The 22,055-nt window shown below is 39.8% G+C and overlaps 1 protein-coding gene across 2 annotated transcripts in view; it reads left to right on the forward strand.

Annotated features, from left to right (window-relative positions):
* The first annotated feature begins 33 nt into the window (after positions 1-33).
* The window catches only part of Polr3D (RNA polymerase III subunit C53), a 34,846-nt gene continuing 12,824 nt past the window's right edge, over positions 34-22,055 (forward strand). Inside the window, exons 1-7 of one of the 2 annotated variants that reach the window (XM_069300125.1) lie at positions 34-49; positions 617-803; positions 3,144-3,409; positions 5,211-5,329; positions 5,904-6,058; positions 11,386-11,599; positions 20,545-20,606. In XM_069300125.1, coding sequence (XP_069156226.1) covers positions 3,144-3,409; positions 5,211-5,329; positions 5,904-6,058; positions 11,386-11,599; positions 20,545-20,606 — 816 coding nt within the window. In that variant the 5' untranslated portion in view covers positions 34-49; positions 617-803. Of the gene's footprint in view, positions 50-558; positions 804-3,143; positions 3,410-5,210; positions 5,330-5,903; positions 6,059-11,385; positions 11,600-20,544; positions 20,607-22,055 lie in introns of those variants that run through there. The other variant, XM_045738805.2, reaches the window with a different exon arrangement.

Genomic DNA, 22,055 nt, shown 5'->3' on the forward strand with positions numbered 1-22,055 from the left:
CGATTATTAAAACACATGTATCTTCATTAGAACTTTATATATTTCTATGGTAAAGTAGTTAAAATGAAACTTATATTTCTATCTTGCATCAGACATGTAAAACATTTGTGTTTATTAACGAATTTACGTGAAATAAGCATTGTTCTGAGAGAGAGTTACTCCGTTGCTCGATCTGTGCGGGATCGGAGCTCGCCGATTATAAAAATACACGTTATTTAAATACAAATATGCCCATGGTAAGGCATTTAAAATGAAGATTATGTTTCTATTTTTCTTGAGACGTATAAAACTCTTACGTTTATTAACGATTCTGCGTGAAATAAGCATTGTTCTGAGATGAATATTGCGGATTTCCAGCTCTACGACCGATGAAAAATGCAACTTTTATACAACTACAAATATCTTTAGTTTTACTTTAAATTTTGTCCTGAAAGAGTTTTCATATATAGATCCAATTTCTGCCGTTCTTCTGACATAAAAAGACCTTTGGTTTAATAAGTTATTAAGATGTTTTCAACAATATTACTAGGGCGTTCACCGATTCCAACATGGGCAACCCTTTTGGAAACGCAACACTTGGGTTGACCCGATTGACAGACTGGTTATATTCCAACAGGGTCTGAGACATAAACACTCGCCTGGTCGACCGGGGTCCCTGCTCCACCTGCTGGCCCTCGCCGGCCCCTGCTGGCTCCTGCTGGCTCTACCCCCTACAGCTGACCTTGCTGGTTCCGGTTAACTGCTGGCCCCGGCTGACTACTGGCCCCTATTGTCCCCCTGTTGACCCCAACTCGCTACACAAGGTCTGTCCTGTAGCACAGTGCTACTTACGTACTAGCCTTGTTATATGTTTTTATATTTTATATATATATACAAGAGTTCATACATTCTTGTAAAACCACTAGCACACATAGCGTTTTGGCCAGGTCCTTAATCCTAATATTTCCCCCAGAATATGACCCACCAAATAGTTTAACAAACGGGTACCCATTCACTGCTGGGTGAACAGAGACTTCAGTTAAGGATTGGCACTTGGTCAACCCTCTCAGGCCAAACATCCTTCGCCATATATTCCACTTCACCCGTCATGTCCGTGGCCAGAAGAGACTGTAAAGTATGTTGCCTGAGGAGATTGTAGGTCTGTGGCCTGAAAAGACTGTAGGGACCCGGTTTAGGGACCCAGTCGGCCGAGCGGACAGCACGCTGGACTTGTGAACCTGTGGTCCTAGGTTCGATCCCAGGCGCCAGCGAGAAACAATGGGCAGAGTTTCTTTCACCCTATGCTCCTGTTACCTAGCAGTAAAATAGGTACTTTGGTGTTAGTCAGCTGTCACGGGCCGCTTCCTGGGGTTGGAGGCCTGGTCGAGGACTGGGCCGCAGGGACACTAAAAAGCCCTGAAATCATCTCAAGATAACTCCATCCCTATGCTATTTCCCGGTATCGGGCAGCCTTGAGGTTATCTTGAGGTAATTTCGTGGCTTTAGTGTCCCTGCGGCCCGGTCCTCGACCAGGCCTCCACCCACAGGATGCAGCCCGTGACGGTTGACTAACACCCAGGTACCTATTTTACTGCTAGGTAACAGGGGCATAGGGTGAAAGAAACTCTGCCCATTGTTTCTCGCTGGCGCCCGGGATTGAACCCGGGACCACAGGATCACAAGTCCAGTGTGCATTCCGCTCGGCCGACTGGCTCCCGGTGCGCATCCGATCCCACGATCGTAGCCTGTTTCCTGTCACTTCTGAAAAGATTGTATACTTTGAGATCCATAAGTCACCATCATGGTAGTCCTTTGTGTGGGTTTCCATTACTGTTGGCCTCATGTAGAAGGCCATATATAAAACACACTTGCCATGCGCTTCACCAGCAGTTTGACCTGGGTTCATATCCTGGCCAGGGAGGATTGACTAGGCACTAATCCTTAACTGTATGCCTCTGTGCACCCAGCAGTGAATGGATATAAATAAATAAATAAATAAATAAATGTTTATTTAGGTAAGGTACATACATACAAGAAATTTTTACCAAGATTGGTTGACTTATAGGTAGAGCTAGTACATACAATGCCTAAAGCCACTATTACGCAAAGCGTTTCGGGCATATTACGCAAAGCGTTATCTGGCAAAGATATCTGGTTGTTAAATGATTTGGTAGCTTGTATGCCTGGAAAAATAAAGATTAAGGACCTGCCCAAAATGCTGCACATGTTAGTGGCTTTACAAGCATGTAAGAAATCTTGTATATATTTTCCATATAATTGTAATGAAATTTTATACCATGATGGGTACCACATGGGCATAGTAACATTTTTGCTGATAACCACATTTGAATAGTAAGCAGTCATGAAGTGACTGCAGCATTATTTTCATGCGCCAAGATAAACACTACATCTATATAGAGGTATTATATCTATACTGTAGTTTGAATCAACATATGTTAACTGCGTTACTCCCATGAATCAACATGACAATAACTGCACTTTGAGGGTAAAGTTTTTTAAAACAAAATATGGTCATAATGTCTATTGAATGTAAATCAAAACATCATTAATCGAAGGTTACACTATATATTGAGGAAAGTCCAGAGGTTTATAACTCGGAGCCCCCCCCCCCCCCCCGTATCGTAATGATTTTATTCCCTTACTCCCAGAAAAGAATTTGAAATCAAACATTATTGCAATACAGTACTGACATTGTATAACAAATCAGCACTGTATGGGGTACAGTATCTAAATGAGGTATGCTTGTATTACATAATTGTATCATACAGAATCAAATATGACCTCAAATATGATCTTATTATACTGCATTTACAAGCAAATGAATTTAGGTATGGCCTTACTGGGTGATCTCTCCATGCCCTCATGCCAATTCCATGATGTTCATTGTCAAGTTAGGTAAGAGCCTTTTAATGTCATATTTCACAATACAGATTTCATCTTTTGCAAATGAACAGAAATATATTGTTTTCTTTCCCTCCCACCCCTCCCCATCTCATCTTTTCCTTATTTCTCCAGCAATAGGCAATCCATTTTATCATTCTATGTTAGGAATTGTCAACTATGAATTATGCCATTCCATTCACTTATTAAAATGCCTTGGTTTGTATCCAGACATTAGTTAATATTCCTTGTTTTCTTGGCAGATGGCAGAGCAGAATGGGGATGTGAGAAATCCTTTTTTAAAAGGTCAAGGTATGACCAAAGGTAGTGGGATGAATGTTATTGGTTCTAGCACAGCATCTGGCTCAAGCAGTAACATATCTGCTCGCCTACCTTCTTTTCGAGGACCACGTGACTTGACACTGTCAGCTTCATCCTCTGCAACTCCTGTGAAGCCATCCCTCATGTCCAGAACTCGGAAAACATTTTCTCCAAATATTCCTGTTAGGAGAGGGAAAACTGAAATCATGTGAGTAAATTTGATTGAGATTGTATTTTTCTTTAAAAGAAAATGCAATGTTTGTGATTATCCCACTGTGTCTCATGGATTTCAGAATTCTTAAATTTTTCTGTGGGAAGTCCCGTCGGCTCTCCAAAGCTATCCAAACTGATAGTGATTTATTAGTTTGGGGGTCATCAGTCACAGGAGTCCTTTGCCTACCGGAAACCACAAACCAGAACCTAGTCCCCTCAGAGAGGCGCAGGGAGCAATTACCTATGAGCAATATACATTTAAAATACTGTATGTCATGTTATGCCATTGACCAGGGCATAAAACACTCAGAAAGATAGGCGGAAAAAAACAAGCGATAGTCTGGTGAAAATTGCTACCTACGTCCAAAAAGAGCAAAGAAACTCCCCCAAGAAAGAAAGCAAACTAGCATTTGTTTCAGGTTGTTCGTTGCTTCATTCATTGACCCTCTGGGTGATGATTATTCATATTGCCTCCACCATGCTGCCTTGTTGGGTCAGTGACACCCACAACCCAGAGTCTTGCGGGACTTGTTCCCTGCTCATATTTAAATTTTTTCATCCTTTATCTGATGATCTCGGGTATCAGGTGATGGTTGTGTTGCATGCTCGATTCTCACTCTTGTAATAAGCCAGGTTGGTTGCTCAGTTGGAGGCCCTGGAGCTGTCCTGCTTAGGATTTAGGGACTCACATTTTGGGGCAATGATCACTTCGACCTTGGTTCTGTCCGTGCTCCCCTCTTCCTTCCCAGGTGGGCATGGATCGCCCTGCTCCCCTCTTCCTTCCCAGGTGGGCATGGTTCGCCCTGCTCCCCTCTCCTTGCTTTTGGCTCCCAAACGTCTGAGGGTTTCAGAGTCGGGGGGGGGGGGGGGGCATTTAGCACGGGATGAGGTTCAGGTGGCTTCGGGGGCTGCTGCCTCCAATGCGGGCACAAAGGTGGTTGAGCCCAATTTTCCTGCCAAGGCTTGTGTGTCAATCCAGCAGACTTCCTTCTTCGAGGCCTTTCCCTTGGACTCCGCCTTTTCTTCAGGGGTAGAGGGCGGGATTAGGGCTCCACCCTGGGGTCTTTGTTGGGGGGGAGGGAGTCCACATGGCACGCTTGGGCTCTTTTTGACCCTGCTTACGCCCTTGTGCCCTCCGGGCCGGGGATGTTATTGCAGGGTTGTTTAGTTACCTTATGATTTCTCATGGTTTATAATAGTAAATCAGATATTGTGGGTATGAAGCATCAAAATTGATCCATTCTCAAGAAAATCAATTGATAACAAGTTTCAGCTCATGTACATTTGTTCAATTAAGCCCAACAACAAAACTTGAATCAGGTAATTTTTATTACTTATTTTAACACTTTTCATCCAAATTGTTTTTTTCATTAACCTTACCAAAGGTAGCTTTATACATTCTGTTTAAGGTTGCAAGATCAAAAAGTGCCAGTTCCTAAAATTAAATATTTCTTCATGATATTCCTTCAGTTATTATCTCCTTAGATCTCAGCCCAAAGCCTAGCTCAACATTGATTCAACGAATTGGGCCCAACCCCAATTCATTGCAGTAAGCGTTTGGTTGCAACCAGAGATGTCTCCAGGACGCATTTCCCATGCCCACTTTGGTTAATTTCACTTAGCGAAATTTTAATTTCAACCTATAATATGATAGACAACTAACAAGTGAACATGTCTGTAATGAAATTTAACTTTATTAACAATACTGTACTGTATATCATGATGCTAATGTATTTAGGGTTTAGATGTTTTAATTTATACAGTACAGTACAGTATTCTGGAAAAATCTATTTCAGAGATTCTCGCTCGGATAAGGCACCAAAACGTAATCGTGAACGGGATAAAAAAGAAGGGGGTAGAGGACGAGGGCGTGGAAGAGAGTATATTCAAACTACAGGCTCTCTATTTGGTGAAGGTATAGCATATATCAAACTGTTTTAATGTTGAAATTTAGGCCTTTTTTTTAAATTAGCTGTAGTCTTTTGTAAAAGAGGCAGGTGGAAGATATGACAGTGTCTCATTTGCAACATTCATCTCATCTGTAGTAACAGGTGACTTAGAGGCAATCAGTCATTTTTTTGCCCTTCGTTAGGTTTCTTGGGTTTCAATTCCTGTTGTCATATCTCTCGACTTAGTTCTACCATCACTGTCTCATGCCATATACTGTTCTCCTACCATTTAGCTTTTGCTAAGCCCATCTCCCTTCTTTATACAAACAAATTAATTGTCAGTTATTAAATTAATAAGTTAGCTCGGGTGTTTTTTCTTCTCGTGCTACTCCTGAGCTGTTGTGGTCTTTAACCAGATTCTTAAATTCTTGTCCTTTCCAAAATTTTGTCTTGCCTTTGGCAGCAAATGTGTTTTAAGACAGCATTTTGATTGGCATATAAAAAATACTGTATATATATTTATTTATTTACTGGTACAGTACTTACATATACTTATTTATATAAAAAAAAATTAAAGGTTGATATAACACCTTATTTCAGGGATTGCTGCTGCTCCCCAAAAGCGAGGAGCAGTGGGAGGATATGGTGTTGGAGGAGGTGGTGCAGGTGGTGGTGGTGGTACTGGAAAAGCTGGAGAACCTGGCTTCATACATAAACCTGTTCTTAATCTGGACACAGTCAACAATATTGACACGGTAATGTAATATATATTTTAATACGGTAGTCCATAAGGATTTAGGATGACATTTAATCAGGATTTACTCATGTTTTGTGTACTGTAATGTTGTATTGAGTATATGAATGAACAAGAAAACATTTACAGTTCAGTATATGAATTGAAATCTTTACCATACAGTAGTTCCAGAAACTCTTTAATAAATACTACCACACAAAATAGACAGAAAGACCAGAGAGTCCCAAGGTGGTACCTGCTTGATGGGTTCTGGGAGCTCCTCTTCTCACTAAGCTTGGCCTGAGGCCAGGCTTGACTTGAGAACTTGGTCCAACAGGCTGTTGCTTGGAGTGGCCGGCAGGCCTACATATCCACCACAGCCCGGTTGGTCTGGCAATTCTTGAAGAAAACTATGTAGTTTTCTCTTGAAAATGTCCACGGTTGTTCCAGCAATATTTCTTATACTCACTGGGAGTATGTTGAACAACCATGGAAGTATGGATGTGTGTTTACAGGTTACAGTTGTGTGTGTAAACTAAAGTCTTTGAAAATGTAATAAGTTATTACGAAACGTGTTCAGGCGTCGTGTCAGACTAGAAATAAAAATAAATTTTGGAGAATTGATTTTTGAATTACCATCGACAGTGAAAAGAAACATAAGAAATATTGAGAAAATTTATGTTAGAATTATTTATCTTACCTTTTCAGTTATATTTAACGATTTAACAACATACATATATGTGTGTATAATCCGTTCCTGGAGATGGCTCGTAACCCGAAAACTTGTAAACCAAAGCTAATTTTCCTATAAGAAATAATAGGAAAGGAATTAATCCATTCCTGACTACCCAAAAACCTCACTTCTAACTAAATTTTATACCTAATTCATCCAAATCTACACTGCAAAAGTATGTTCATGCTGTTACTTACCCCTTGCTGATGACTGCTTTTGGCGTATGGAAGATGGTGAGGAGAGGTTTACTGTTTGGAAGGGGAGTCCCCCTTCCATTATAACATCAGGCAGTAAAGATTTTTCTGGTGTGCACACACTGGCACATTTTGCCTGCATACCACTTGGTCCTGGTTGTGGCTTACTGCTTGAATTTCTCACAACAAAACGATCCATTGAAGATTTTTTTCCCTTCTTCGCAACATTTGTCTGTAGTGAGGCATCACATTGTCATTGAAAAAACTAATGCAACGGCCTATTACAGCTTTCTCTGGGTGAGTTGTTTCAATATAAGTTTGCATTTCTTCCCACATCTGACACCACTTCCTAATGGTTGCAGAAGGGTCATCCTCTTCTGCCTCATCCTCCTCCACTGGAGAAATATCCTCAGCTGCCTCTTCTTGCTGCTCCTTTTGAAGGGCTTTGAGTTTTTCGGTGGTCAGTTCTTCGTTGTGTTCTTCCACCAACTCCTCCACATCAGCACCATCCAATTCCAAGCCCATGTTCCGGCCCAGAGTAACAATTTCCTCAACAATAGGTACATCATTTACAGGCTCAAATCCCTCAAAGTCTAGTTTTGGCACACATTCAGGCCACAATTTTCTCCAGTCTGAGATCAGGGTTCTTTGAGTCACTTCTTGCCATGCTTTGTCAATGAGTTTTAAAGCACTACAAATGTTAAAATTGTGTTTCCAGAACTCTTTGAGGGTGAGGTTTGTGGCTTCAGTTACTACAAAACATTTTCAGAAAAGTGCCCTTTCATAAAGTTTCTTAAAATTCGCTATGATTTTCTGGTCCATAGGCTGAATTAGAGGAGTGGTGTTAGGAGGAAGGAACTTTATTGTGAGAAAATTGCTGTATCTGTTTAACAATCCATCTTGCAAGTCTGGAGGATGAGCAGGAGCATTGTCGAGGAGAAGCAGGGCCTTGAGTAGCAAATTTTTCCCCTGCAGATATTTTTGTATGGCAGGTCACACCACATCATTCACCCACTCCGTAAATAAAATCCTAGTCACCCATGCCTAATTATTAGCCCTTCACATCACACACATTTGTTTTTTCTGCACACCATACTTTTTGAAAACCCTTGGATTTTCTGAATGATACACAAGCAAGGGTTTAATTTTCAAATCGCCACTTGCATTTCCACAGCAAAAGCGTAAACCTATCTTTCATAGGCTTGTGTCCGGGCAATGATTTTTTCCTCCTTGGTAATGTATGTCCTCTTAGGCAATCTTTTCCAGAACAGTCCTCTCTCATCACAATTAAGGAGACAGGACAATTTTTCTAACAAACGTGACCTAACATAAGCTTACCCTTCCATTTATCTTAACTTTTTTCTATTTTTTCTGTCCATTGTTTTCTCTTACATTTCCTTGCTATCCTCTTCTTATTCCTACTACTATCCCCTTCTCATTCGGTGGTTATAAATAGGAGCTGCCTCGTATGGGCCAGTGGGCCTTCTGCAGTTCTTATTCCTACTACTATCCCCTCTACTACACCTTACCTTTCATACCTTTTGCCTTGCTCCTCACCTCTCTCTTGCCTATTTATTGCCTTCATCTCCTTCCCTCATCACAATTGACTTGAGAATGGTCCAGGACGGACTGAAACGTCGCCGTCCCTTCACCTTCTAATGTGTGGCCTGGTCAACATACTTCAGCCACGTTATTGTGACTCATCACCTGCATCACAATTAAACACTTGTTGTGGTAGGTATCCCTCAGCCTCTACAAACTCTTTAAATTCTTCAATAAATCTTTCAGCCGCAGGTTTGTCTTGAGCTGGCAGCCTCCCCATGCCTCACAACACTATGAATACCACTCCATTTTTTTAAATTTGTCAAACCATCCCCCTGCTTGCCTGCTATTGCATCTGCACTCATTCCAGGGCTTTTCATTATAAGGTCTTCGGGCACTACCCTGGCTTTCACACAAATTATGGCTTCTGAAACACTATCACCCACTAACTCCTTGTTGTGTATCCAAATTACAGTAATAACAACTTTTCCAAATCCTCAAGTATTTGTGGTCTTTGTTTCGTGATTGTTGATACGCCTTTTGCCACTTTAGCCCTTATAATGTCCTTTTTCTTGGCAAGTATAGTGCATATCATTGACGTGGATTTATTGTACTGCCTACAAAGTTCAACAACATGAGTACCATTTTCATGCTTCCGAATGATCTCTTGTTTTTCCTCTATTGTCATCCTCACATGCGATATCTTGCCTTGAACCTTACCACTGGTTTTCTTGGGACCCATTGTGAGATATATAACAACTTTTATGCTCAAATGGCCAAATATCCGACAAAACACTGTAAATACAAAACACTGTAAATACAAAACTGTAAATAGGGAGCCGGTCGGCCGAGCGGACAGCACGCTGGACTTGTGATCCTGTGGTCCTGGGTTCGATCCCAGGCGCCGGCGAGAAACAATGGGCAGAGTTTCTTTCACCCTATGCCCCTGTTACCTAGCAGTAAAATAGGTACCTGGGTGTTAGTCAGCTATCACGGGCTGCTTCCTAGGGGTGGAGGCCTGGTCGAGGACCGGGCCGTGGGGACACTAAAGCCCCGAAATCATCTCAAGATAACCTCAAGAAGATCCATGTGAAGAATTCAGGCGGGATAGTCACTGGGCGCGAGGCACTAGTAAACTGAGGGGCGATTGCCATGCCACCACGTGCTAGGTCGGCCCATATGCGTATTGACAAACTCGTTGCCTGATGCAATGCTCGTATCCCGATGCAAATTTTCCGAACAAATCGGGCTCGTAACCCAAAAACCTCATAAACAGGGTCGCTCGTAACCCGGGGGTTCCACTGTATATATAATATTGTAAAAATTACACACACTAATAATTCTGTAATACTTTGGCTGTAATTAGCTGTAACAGTTGTGTGTTGGCTGGTGGAGGGTGTGAGAGATTTGGTGAGTTAACAATTCAACATGTGGCCCACCCCAACCTCCAGCCCGCTCCACTCACCATGGCTGGGGTGTAGGAAGCAGGGAGTTCCCTTCCAGACACAATAGGGGTTTACATAGAGAGGGAGGATGAGAGAGGGGAAGGCGAGTCTGGTGCTACCAGCAATCAGGAAAATCATTTTGCTGCCAAGATGTAAGTCCCTGATCCTCCAGATCTTTGTTCAGTATCTGGAACAGAATTGTCTGAAGTGTTCATTCAAGAGTTTGACGATCACCATCTCCTTAAAATACTTGACATAGGCAAGGCAGTGAGGCCGAATCAGGTCAGCCCTTGACTTCTACATAGTTGTGTGGTTCCACTTCTCACAAGCCTCTACTAACTTCTCTTATCTCAAGGAATTATTCTCTTCCTATGTAAGAAGGCAGATGTAGTTCCAGTACACAAAAAGAAGTCTTTCAGGGGTTAGTAACTAGAGACCAGTGTCACTGCTTTTGATTATTGATAAAGTTCTTGATACATTATTCTCTTGGTAAATAACATTTACCATCATTGGCTACCATTTGGTCAACAGTATGGTTTTAGAAAGTTGTTTTGTTGCTGATCCCTTGTTAAATCTCTTCACTAAGTGGCATCAATCACTGGATGAGTTCAAGATCAGCTGTGTTGTTGCACTAGACATTGCAGGTGCCTTTGATCAGGTATGGCACTCTGGATTACTAGCAAAGATTCAAACAATAGATGTTCTCCACTGTACAACTTATAAAGGACTTCCTTTTAGAATGAATTGTAAGAGTAATCTTCATTGTGGCTGAATTTCAGAGCCACTCATTTGGTGCCAGCATAACTCAGGGAAAGTATATGTGGAACATCTTTGTTGTGGCACATCAACTTCAATGATCTGGTACACCTCATTTCTGAGGTGTACCAGAGGCCTATGCTGGTAACTGTACTCTATTTATGGAAAAGAAAAAATACCATCTGCTACGATGGTTATTAATTACCAATTTTCAGTAGTATCTTTCTGGAGAAGGTGACTGCAGGTCACATTTATGGCTGAGATAACACAGACGATAGTGGAAACAAGACAGCTTGATATTGCATATCAGATTGGCAGGTAAATGACTAGCAAAAAGCCTTGTGCTTATTGAAGAATTTGACATATTGGTAATAAAGTTTGATTTTCAATGATCATGAAAAGCCACATGCTCAGTGAAGCAAGCAAAGCAAGTGCTGATGAGACTTACAAGTGTAAAGCTATCTCAATTCAACTGGCTACAGGGAGCCACTGTTCAGTCCCTCCAGAAAACTGGTATCCAGTCATTAAATAATATTCTCACAGTTGTGATTGATGACACTTTCCTTTGAGGCCTTTATCATGTGAAGCTTCTTCTAAAATTTTAATTGCATAATGTTCATGGTGAGAGAACAAAATTGCATACATTGTCTCGGGCATTAATTGAGCTTTCATATTACAGGAACATGAAGACCAAAAATTGAAAGAAATATTGCGAGATGACTTTATTGATGACCCAGATGATGTTATTGGACGAGATGGTAATGGTGATCTTTTTCCCGTACAACTACCAATGGTAGACACGGGAAGAGTGTTTAAGGAAGAAGATGAGGGAAAAGATGTAAAAGAATTTAAACATGATGCCTCTGCCGATTTAATAGTTGATGGCATTACAGGTTTGTATTTATTTTTAAATATCTCTTAATTGTGATCTTTTCATAAAATATTTAAAAGAATTCATCTTACTTTATGTAAAAAAAAAAATATTGTAAGCAGTTCTTGATTTTCATGTTCCTACCCATTGTAGGAAGTATTGTACAGTACAGTGTGCTACACTGAAAAACTGTTTTCAGATGTCACAATGATGCTTACAGCTTGAACTTAAACAGCTAGAGGTTAAGGTGAGGGAGCAGTGTCATCTTGAGGATAATTTAACTTATCCTTACCTCCAGATTTGATCCAGTGATTGCTCAGGATCACATGTTTGTCTTTAGCTTATGAACTCTAAAAGAAAAAGGCCTGACAAAATTTTACTCTAATAATTTGACCTAATGAAAGGAGTATATTATCTATAACAGTTCAAATGGTCAGAGTTCAAGATCACAGGTCAAAAACCTCTTGTTTGGGTTCTGATTTAGTCATGCTGAAATCTCCATCATGCTTTTCCTTCTGGTGTTCAAAATATCTTGGGGTCTAGCAAGCTATCAGGGTCTTGGATGGGTCTGGTACCAAAGCTTAGGGAAGCTTTGGAAATGTTGCTTAGAGTAGTGTGTTACATTCTTCTACACTCAATGTGGTCCATGCTCTTTTCTATGGAAATGGCTCACGGTTTAAATTTTCCCTCGAATATTGGTGCATGTATACTAGTAAAAATGTTAAAAACCTTCAAAAGGGTTCAGTTCCATTATATAACATTGGTGTGTGTGTGTGTAATTATCTAAGTGTAGTTACAGGATGAGAGCTATGCTCGTGGTGTCCCATCTTCCCAGTACTCTTTATCGTATAACGCTTTGTAACTACTGACGGTTTTGGCCTCCTCCACCTTCTCACTTAACTTGTTCCACCCATTTACCACTGTGTTTGCAAAAGGAAACTGTATGTGGAGTGTTACTAGGAGGGGCAATCAAGGAAGAATACTGAATTACAGTCCACACATTAAATACAAAACCGACTTGCTCTTTGAACTCAAAATACTAGTACAGTACCTCATGGCTCCTGAATCTAATGGAGACAGGAAGTGTATGGCTTGTGAAAGGTCCCATTATTTTATGAAATAAAATCTTAAGGGAAAAACATTTCTTGTCTGTTTTTCACTGGTTTGTGTGTCACACAAGTCATATTGAAAAAGGGCTTAGGGTTTGAATTATCAAACTTAACATTTGAAATATGTCTTAAATCCATCCTATCAAAGTTTTGTTTGAAGAGTTTCCACTTCTGTGGCTTTCAACCTGTCTTGGTATTGAAGGTTGCTTTGTTCTGGGATGATTGTTGTCACAGTGCTCTGAACTTTTGCCAGTGATGTAATGTCTCCCTGTAGGTGGTGTCTGCATGCTAGAGTACAGCAGGCAAGGTGTGGGGGCAAACAAGGAATTGTAATGCCCGAATGATCATCTTATCCTTACTTTCGAAGGTATGTTTGATGATTTAAAAGAGTTTATTTTATTGTTACCCCACTTGTGCTTCTCTTAAATATTAATGAACTGCTATGTCAAGGTCACTTACTTTTTCACAGATGGCAAGGCAGTGCATTATTGCCAGTATTATAACTGATGTTTTGCGTTCCAAGTGTGGTCTTGTATATAGCTATATTAAATTTGGTATTAACGTTTTACCATTATTGATGGATAAATGAGTGTTAATGACAGCATGTGAAAATGGTAAGTAGCAAAGAGGAAATTAAAAGTAGGGTGCATATGTATCTGGTGTTACAAAGCTATAGAAGACAGCTGGAATGTGAAAGTGTCTGCTTGACTGACTCAGTACTGTACTATATGTTATGGATTATATAATAAATGGATAAGTGATATGTTTTATATCTCTTCATTGCTAAATTATTTGCATTTATCTCTGGGCTGGATAGTAGAGCTGTAATGTATCAGAAATAGAGAAAGAAAAATAATAAAATAAAATGCTGTAGTGAGATGGAAGGGATGAGTGAGAGGGGGAAGGTGGAAAGGAAGGAAGAGTCATCAGGAGAAAGGGAAGGTTTAGAATGAGGAAAATGGGTTAGAGTAGGTAAAGTAGATAAGATGTAGATAGAAACAGAAGTGGATAGAAAGGGGTAGATAGAAGAAAGGAAGGGCTGCCCACCATCTATTCTAGCTTCCATTATCATAGACATGAATCCAAGATCTAGGGATCAGAATTAAAGACAATTTAAAAGTAAGTTAAGTGATTATTAATTTATTATTATATATTCATTAAGATTCAATCATATGTATATCATAATTTAACCATTTCATTTGATTTTCAAATATAAACATTAATTCAGATTTTGAGTCATCACACAAGAGATTAAGAGCAACCACATATGACTTCCCCTGAAAATCTCACATCACACAACTTCGTGAAACACCAAATACAGCAACCTTTCAATTCAACTCACCAGAGTCCCAGAGTATAAGATGGTTAGAGAGGAGTGGAGTGATATGGCTGACAGTCAGTCCCACCACCGGGCTGAGGACAGGCCTGTGTAGACCTGGCCTATCTTGCGATGATTTCAGTGCTTTGAGTCCCCGTGGCCCGGTCCTCGACCAGGCCTGCTACTGCTAGAACACTTCTAGTGTAGCAGGACTCCTCTCTGTCTCCTTCAAATATACAATAATTCAGGTATTTAAGGGGAAACCAGGAGCTAAACTCCCCCTACCAGGAGATAGCCTCTGGCTATCTTCCTACCACACCTAGACAGTGGCTTGTTTGATGGAAAGAACACAGCCACCAGTCTGCAGTTATCAGCTTAGCAGAGAGACAAGGTCACTTGACCCAACCTGGCCTCTGCTAGACATGTGAACATTAACACACACTGAAGATGTAACTTTTGAAATGCTAAGGGCCAACAGCCTGGCACTGCCAATATCCTGTGTGAACTGACTCTACTTGTATCAGTGAATGTTAAATAATTCTATTCATGGTGTTATAGAGTAATGGTCTTGCTTCATGCAGGTCGGTATTCAATACCTGACCGTCCAAGTGGTGGGACACTATTCCTGTTCCCCCCATCCCAAATCCTTATCCTGACCCCCTTTCAAGTACTATATAGTCGTAATCGCTTGGCACTTTCTCCTGATAATTCCCTCCCTTCCCTCTCTGGTCTGGTGCTTTCCCAACCCGAGAAAAGGGTAGTGATAATATACGTATAATGTGTGTGTGTGTTTTTGACCATGTTTTATGTCCGTTAATCATTTTGCTAGGAAAGAATATTTTCCTCACTTGCTACCTTTGTGTAAATATTAGTATCCTAAATTACAAGTTCAAACGGACCAAGTAGTCAATTCACGCATGATGTTGAATATTAAAGAGCAGGTTTATAAAGGCTCGCAAAGAAAAGTTATGGTGTTTTATCATTTTCTTTTCATGTGCGTGGGTTGGGTGTCTGACTTTTAGGCATGTGATTGTGACTTACTCTCTGCATAAATGCTCACTTTACAAAGATGAAATATGTTGAGTGCAAAAGTCAGTACAGCAATTCATAAGGGGGTGAGGGTGAGTGTTGCTGTGATGGAGCAGTTATGTTGAGCATGTAGGTGATGATAGCACTTGCTTATCAGTGACTTTGGGGAAGCGAGGTCTAGCTCTTTATGCCTCGCCTACTAGCCCTGTTGTACTTATTGTGTTATAGTTTAATTATTTTGACATTTGAATTCTTTGTTGAATCTTGCCTTAAAGTTGTGGATGAGGTGGCTTCCACAACTTTTTCCATTTATGCATTCCACTTGTTGACCACTCGTACAGGATTTCATATTTCCTTTCATTTCTTCAAATAATTTGTTTTTCAACTTCCATTTGTGTCCTCTTGTCCTTTTTTTCTCTCAAAAATTGGTGAAGTGTATGCATGAGTGATTTTGGCCCGTTACTTTGAATATATTTATCTTTTTTTGGCCAAATGCTTTCCCCACCCCATGAAAGTGGGAATCAGGGTAAAGATGGTGTTGGTTGTTTTGAATACGTTTTAAAACTTTCTGCTTTGTTGACTACATCTTCTTGCATTGCCTTTGACACTGTCCTCCACAAAAATCTGATTCACAGGTTGGAAAAGCTGTCTGGGCTAACTGGGAAGATACTGGACTGGATTAGAGAGTATCTAACAAATAGGAAACAGAGTTGTAGTGAGAAAGGAAGAATCAGGATGGAGAGAAGCAGGAAGCGTGATTCCACAAGGTTCGATTTGGTACTTGGACCACTTCTGTTCCTGATTTATGTAAATGACCTTCCAGAGCAGGTAGGATCATACATGACAATGTTAAACTTAAGAGAAAGCAAAAAAGATTAAAAAAAAAAGACTGCATGATACTATGCCTTGACCAAGAATGACCGCTGGAAAAATGTAAAATAATGAACTACTGTATAGTAAGAGTTGGAAGGGAAAAGAAATCAGTTGGACATGACAGTTTATGCTGGAATGATAAGTGGAAAGGTGTCTATGAGTGTGTGTAATGTGAGCTTTAACACTAACGACACATTAACCATAACATGAGCATCATGTGCTAGCTAGCAAACATAAAAATGACTTCCAGGAACATAATCAAAGAATCCTTTAGAATACTATTCCCAGTGTATGTTATGTTATATATATGTATATACAGTATATATATACAGTATATATATACATAACATAATACATATAGCTAAGCAGCCAGCTATAGCATGGAAATTCGCACCTGAGATAAATGAAATGATTTAGGAGGACTGGCTAAGATAATCTAAATACATTTAAAAGAAGGATGACAGGTGATATGATCACAATATACAAGATACTAAATGGCATAGATAAAATGGATAGAGAGTTTTATCAAAGTGAAGGATGACAATAAGGAATCACATCCTGAAGATCGAAATACAGTACAGACGAGTCAAAAAATGCAAGGACTCGCTTGTTTATCACTCACTACTCACTACATATAAGTAGAATGAACTTGAGCCTGAGATGGTGGAAACAACCAACATTCACAGCTTTTTAAGAGGAAATATGAGAGTATTGAAGTGTTGAGAGGTGTGAATGCACCAGGTAGAAACTGTGATTCAGGGGTGTAGAACTGGATCTTGATTCCTGTAGGCTCAACTAGGGTGTAGAACTGGATCTTGATTCCTGTAGGCTCAACTAGGGTGTAGAACTGGATCTTGATTCCTGTAGGCTCAACTAGGGTAGTAGGTTCACTAGGTGTGAACCTACTCACTAGGTGTGAATGGCAATCTGTTGGTTGATGATTGTGATATGTGCTTTAAGAGCAGTTGTGTGCCAGCCAGCAGCTTATTAGGCTTGTTGTGGTTGTGGCTCCAGCTCTAAATGTCTATACCTGTATTGCCTTGGAAATACCACTTGGAATCAAGAGCAAGATCTCAGCCCCTTTTAAATGATGTCAGTCACTTGACAAGCTGTCCTGGCTTTCTCCTTCATTTCCTCACTCCCATTTTGTGGAAATTGTATTCACCACAAAACTTAACAAATTTATGCAGATTATTCTAGCATATGAACATAAGAATGAAGTTAACTGCAGAAGGCCTATTGGCCCAATAAAGCAGCTCCTATTTATATCCACCCAATCTCATTCATATACTGTATATATGCAGTATATGTCTAACCTACGTTTGAAACAATCAAGGACTCTTACTTCTACTATGTTATGCAGCAACATAATAGAAAAACTGTGTTATGAGTTTTTTGGCAATTTAATAAAAACATGAACAGGGAAACTAAGAGAATTTTAGTGTTACTAATTTTCAAGAAAGGAGATAGATCACTTGTCAAACTATTGGTCAATTAGCTTAACGTCTATTGTGGGAAAGTTATTCGAATCAATGCACTCATCACACTGTCCTTGCTCAGTCATGCACTCCCCCGTCACACTGTCCTTGCTCAGTCATGCACTCCCCCGTCACACTGTCCTTGCTTGGTCTTGCTGCCTCATGACCATAGTTTGCTCAAAATTATTAATAAATATTATAACTACTGCATTCTTGTACACTATTGTCAATAAATATGATTTCACATCAATAATGGGCATTGAAGTACAGTATAGCATTATTAATTTTTCTTTAATGTATTTGCACTAAATAATTTAAAACAAAATTTGATTTTGGTTCATTGACAATGTACTGCCTTGTTACTAAACAGATTTCATCTTGGATGGTTTCAGTGCTATTGTATTAAGAATCTTTTTTCCAGTTTCGTGACATAGTTGATATAAGTACAAGTGGTTTGAGTACAGTATGATTCGATTCAGGTGCAATCAAGGCAGGAAGCAGCCTGGGCAGGTATTGGTTGTTGATGTAAATGGAGAAAAAGACAATAAAGCAAAAAATGTGAAAATATTTGAAGATGCCTATACAGTGGGGCCTCGATTTACGATGGTAATCCGTTCCCAGAGGCGTATCATAAGTCAAAACGCTTTTTCCAATAAGAAATAAAGGGAATTGAATTAATCTATTCCACACCCTCAAAAATATTAACTTAAAAATACATTTTATAATGAATACAATTTTTTTCTCTAACTACAATACAGTACATATGTTTATCTTACCTTTATGGAGGACTCTTGATGGTGTATGGAAGATGGTGAGGAGGAGAGGTGTTACTGTTTGGAAGGGAAGTCCCCTGCCATTATAACATCAGGCAGTGAGGATTTCTCTGGGGTACACACACTGGCATGTTTTACCTGCTTACCACTAGGACCTGCTTCTGGCTCACTGTTTGATTTTCTCACTAGAAATTATTCCATTGAAGATTGTTTTTCCCTTCTTTGCATCACTTGTCTGTAGTGAGGCATCACATTGTCATTAATGAGATCAATGCAATAGCCTGCTACCGCTTTATCTGAGCGATTCTTTTCAGCAAAACTTTGCAGTTCTACCCATACTGCACACATTTTCTAATTTAATGAGGAAGAGACATCCTCTGCTGCCACCTCCTCCTCCTTCCCTGAAGATTTGTTGTACTGTCTAGCTAGTTCAACAACACGAGTACCATTTTCATGTTTACGAAGGATTTCTTGTTTTTCCTCTATGGTCATTCTTACATGTGTTTTGATACATTGAACCTTACCACTGACTTTCTTGGGACCCATGGCATGATATATATATAATAATCAGTTTTATGTTCAAAAAGCAAAAAATCACCACAAAAATTAAATTTCTTATAAGCGTATAGAGTCGCATTTTTCTATCAAATTTATATCGTAACTCAAAATTATCGTAAGTCAAGGTGCCACACATAATTATAGTTGTTATTTACAAGTTGGACAAAGCATGGATAACAACAGCAGTGGAGAGAGAGAGCATAGAAGGTAAATCAGTATACTAGTGGTGATTGTGACAATGTTTGGATTTGATTTTGAAGAGTTTGACAACCGCATTGATAGTGTGTTCAGAGATGCCGATGAGGTAAATAGAGGAAATATAGCGAATGGTTTACACGAAGATGACGATGACTCTGAACATAGTGTTATGACAGGAGGAAATACTCAGATGGAGTATGTGGATGAAGGTGGCATACCGATGCAAGCTGACTTAAGGCAGTGTCTCAGCTATGATGATATTATCTTGGAGATGTCCTGTACTGGGGGAGAGTAAGGAGCTTGGAGGGTTTCTATGCAGCTTTAACTTCTCATAAAATATTTTCTGACTAAAATCAAAAGGAGCAAAAGACACCTGCCAATGGGCAGGATGTGGCCAGAAGGCCTATCACATTCCAGGTCAACCAGCAGACACATGAAGCAACCTCACTTTCAAGGTCAATGAGCTAAAACTCGGGTACGATCCTGTGGTTGAGAGGTATATCAGGATCCTCTTTCAATTCATCTTCAAAGTTTAATTCTCAGTACAAAGTTAGGTAAACATTTTGTTTACTCTTGCAAAATGACAGTTTTAAGATGATATGTTACGTCTTTAAATTCCTGTGCACTACTAGTACTACAAACTTGTGTGCAGTAATTCAGAATTGTCCAATTACAGAGGAGTATTAAAATGCTTATTATACTTTTCTGCATATGCCCTTTCATACTGTTGCAAATCCCCATTGTATCGATGGATGGAAAGTCGCACAGGAGACCAGGCTGGAGTTTGAAATGTGCCTGGGTATACTGTATAGTGTAAGGGAGTGTCCGAGTACCTAGCTCGGGAAGGTTAGATTCATCTACTTGATGCCTTATTCATTAAGTGGTATGGGTGAAGCCATAATTTGTTGTTAGTGAAACTATCAGGTACTAAACATGCAACCTGTTAAACATCACATTCCTCCTGGAGCCAGTCGGCCGAGTGGACAGTACGCTGGACTTGTGATCCTGTGGTCCCGGGGTCGATCCCAGGTGCCAGCGAGAAACAATGGGCAGAGTTTATTTCACCCTATACCCTTGTTACCTAGCAGTAAAATAGGTACCTGGGTGTTAGTCAGCTGTCACAGGCTGCTTCCTGGGGGTGGAGGCCTGGGCGAGGACTGGGCCGCGGGGACACTAAAAGCCCTGAAATCATCTCAAGATAACCTCCTCCTCCTCCCTTCACCCATTCCCTTTTGCAACCCTTTCCCATCATCCTGTCCCTAACCCTCCCACTATCTTCATCCCCTCTTCCCCAACCACCTAACCCCCTCCCCCCTTCATCCTGTCCACTTCTCCCACCAACCTGCCTTATATTTTACAAAATATATATACAGAGAGTTAAACATTGTGTCTAAGAATATTCATAATATTATTTGTATTTTATGATTTTCCTAATACAGTATTATGACCACATGTACTTACCTGGATTGAGTGCTATTGAAACCAATTAGTTTAACATCTTATATTTATAATTTTATGCACTTTGTCCTATTGATACTAATGAGTACATGAATCATATACATAATGTTTAGTAGTTTAAATTTTCGATGTTACCAGAACAATAATTTGGGTGTATTTTCTTTTCTTTATAGTTAAAAGTGAGCCAGTTGAATCCAATGAAGCTTTCGAGTCTTTAGACAAAAAAATTCCAAAGGTAGGTTCCATTGTTCCCAAAATGTTTGTTTAATGGTTTTTACCATATGTTAATTAAAATGTTATTTCTACTAGAATATTGTACACCTAAAACCTGATTATAAAGAAAAAATTTAGAATTGTTGTAATAATGTTTTGTACCCTAATTTAAGGTATATTTTAAAATATTAAACTTGTACATTTTTATCACTGCCATAAATTAGTCATCTCATAATAGAGAACTCACAATGATGCATTATTCATTAATAAATCATCACGCAAAAGACACCGTACACAATCTGTCTCCCCCCCTTCCTTCCTTGTATGTAATGCACATTATAACACACTTTCTCCTCTAAGAGGCATATATACCATAAATACCTAAGAAATCTCTTATTTCATATTCAGTACTAAATAAATACAGTACATGAAATCTGGTTACTATAAGAACTCCAGTCTTGCTTCACCCTGAGAATAGTACCTCATTCTTTTCATAAAATACTCCTATGGCAATCCTTTGAGATCACGCTAACCATAGTTTAACTGAACACGCCGGTTACCAAGAGAAGATGCATTAACTTCTAATTCAACCTATCCTTCTGAATCAAAAAACTGTAACCACCAACTGCATAACCAGTAACATTACAATATCACCCCATCTTGCTAATTATTTTCTACAGAGCATCTTCCTTGTTATGCAGTTGTAGCCTGTAGCAGTTGTAACCCCTGCACTGCACACCACAACCAGGGTTGTTTTAAGCCTATCATAAAATGTAAAAAAAGGACAAATGCCATAAAGGTTTGTTCAGTGTATGTCGAGTAGGCTGCTCCATTATTTAAAAAATTGAATATCATATTGATGTTTTTCGGTGGTGGAACAGATTATTTTTATTTCCACTATTTAAAATGAGGAAATTCGTTTTGAAAGACGAGCATTTCACATGACGAGCTCGTTGCCTGAACTGATTAAATTCGTTAATCGAGGTTCCACTGTATATAAGATTATATATAAGATGCTGGAACAGGAAACTGGCCACTGTTGAGTCTATAGTTTTCCTAATGAGTTCCTCACCCACCTCCTTTAGGAACTTAAGTGCACATTTACCCCAGGCTCCCAGGGTCTCAGAGCCTATCAGCACAAACCTGTAACAACGTTTTAGGTCCCTGTACTTGTTAGTTTTCTGGGTCTCCCTGGAGGTGACCGCCCCGCCTCCCTCAGGTGTTCTATGAGGTAGATAGGTATCAGCTAATGTAGACGCACCATGTAGTCCCATACGACCTGTGAAGTTCCCGGCACCGGAAACCTGTACAGCTAGGAAACACACTTTGTCCTTCCCAGAAGCTGCCTGGGAAGGCAGCTTCTATCTTCTTTCTTCAGCTTTATCTTCTGCTATCAACCAAGCATTTTTCAAATACAGTTGATATATTTTTCATGCTTACTTGAAGACTGATTTTATTATCATTAAGCATT

The sequence above is a fragment of the Procambarus clarkii genome, chromosome 43 (assembly GCF_040958095.1).
Source record: "Procambarus clarkii isolate CNS0578487 chromosome 43, FALCON_Pclarkii_2.0, whole genome shotgun sequence".
Taxonomy (NCBI): domain Eukaryota; kingdom Metazoa; phylum Arthropoda; class Malacostraca; order Decapoda; family Cambaridae; genus Procambarus; species Procambarus clarkii.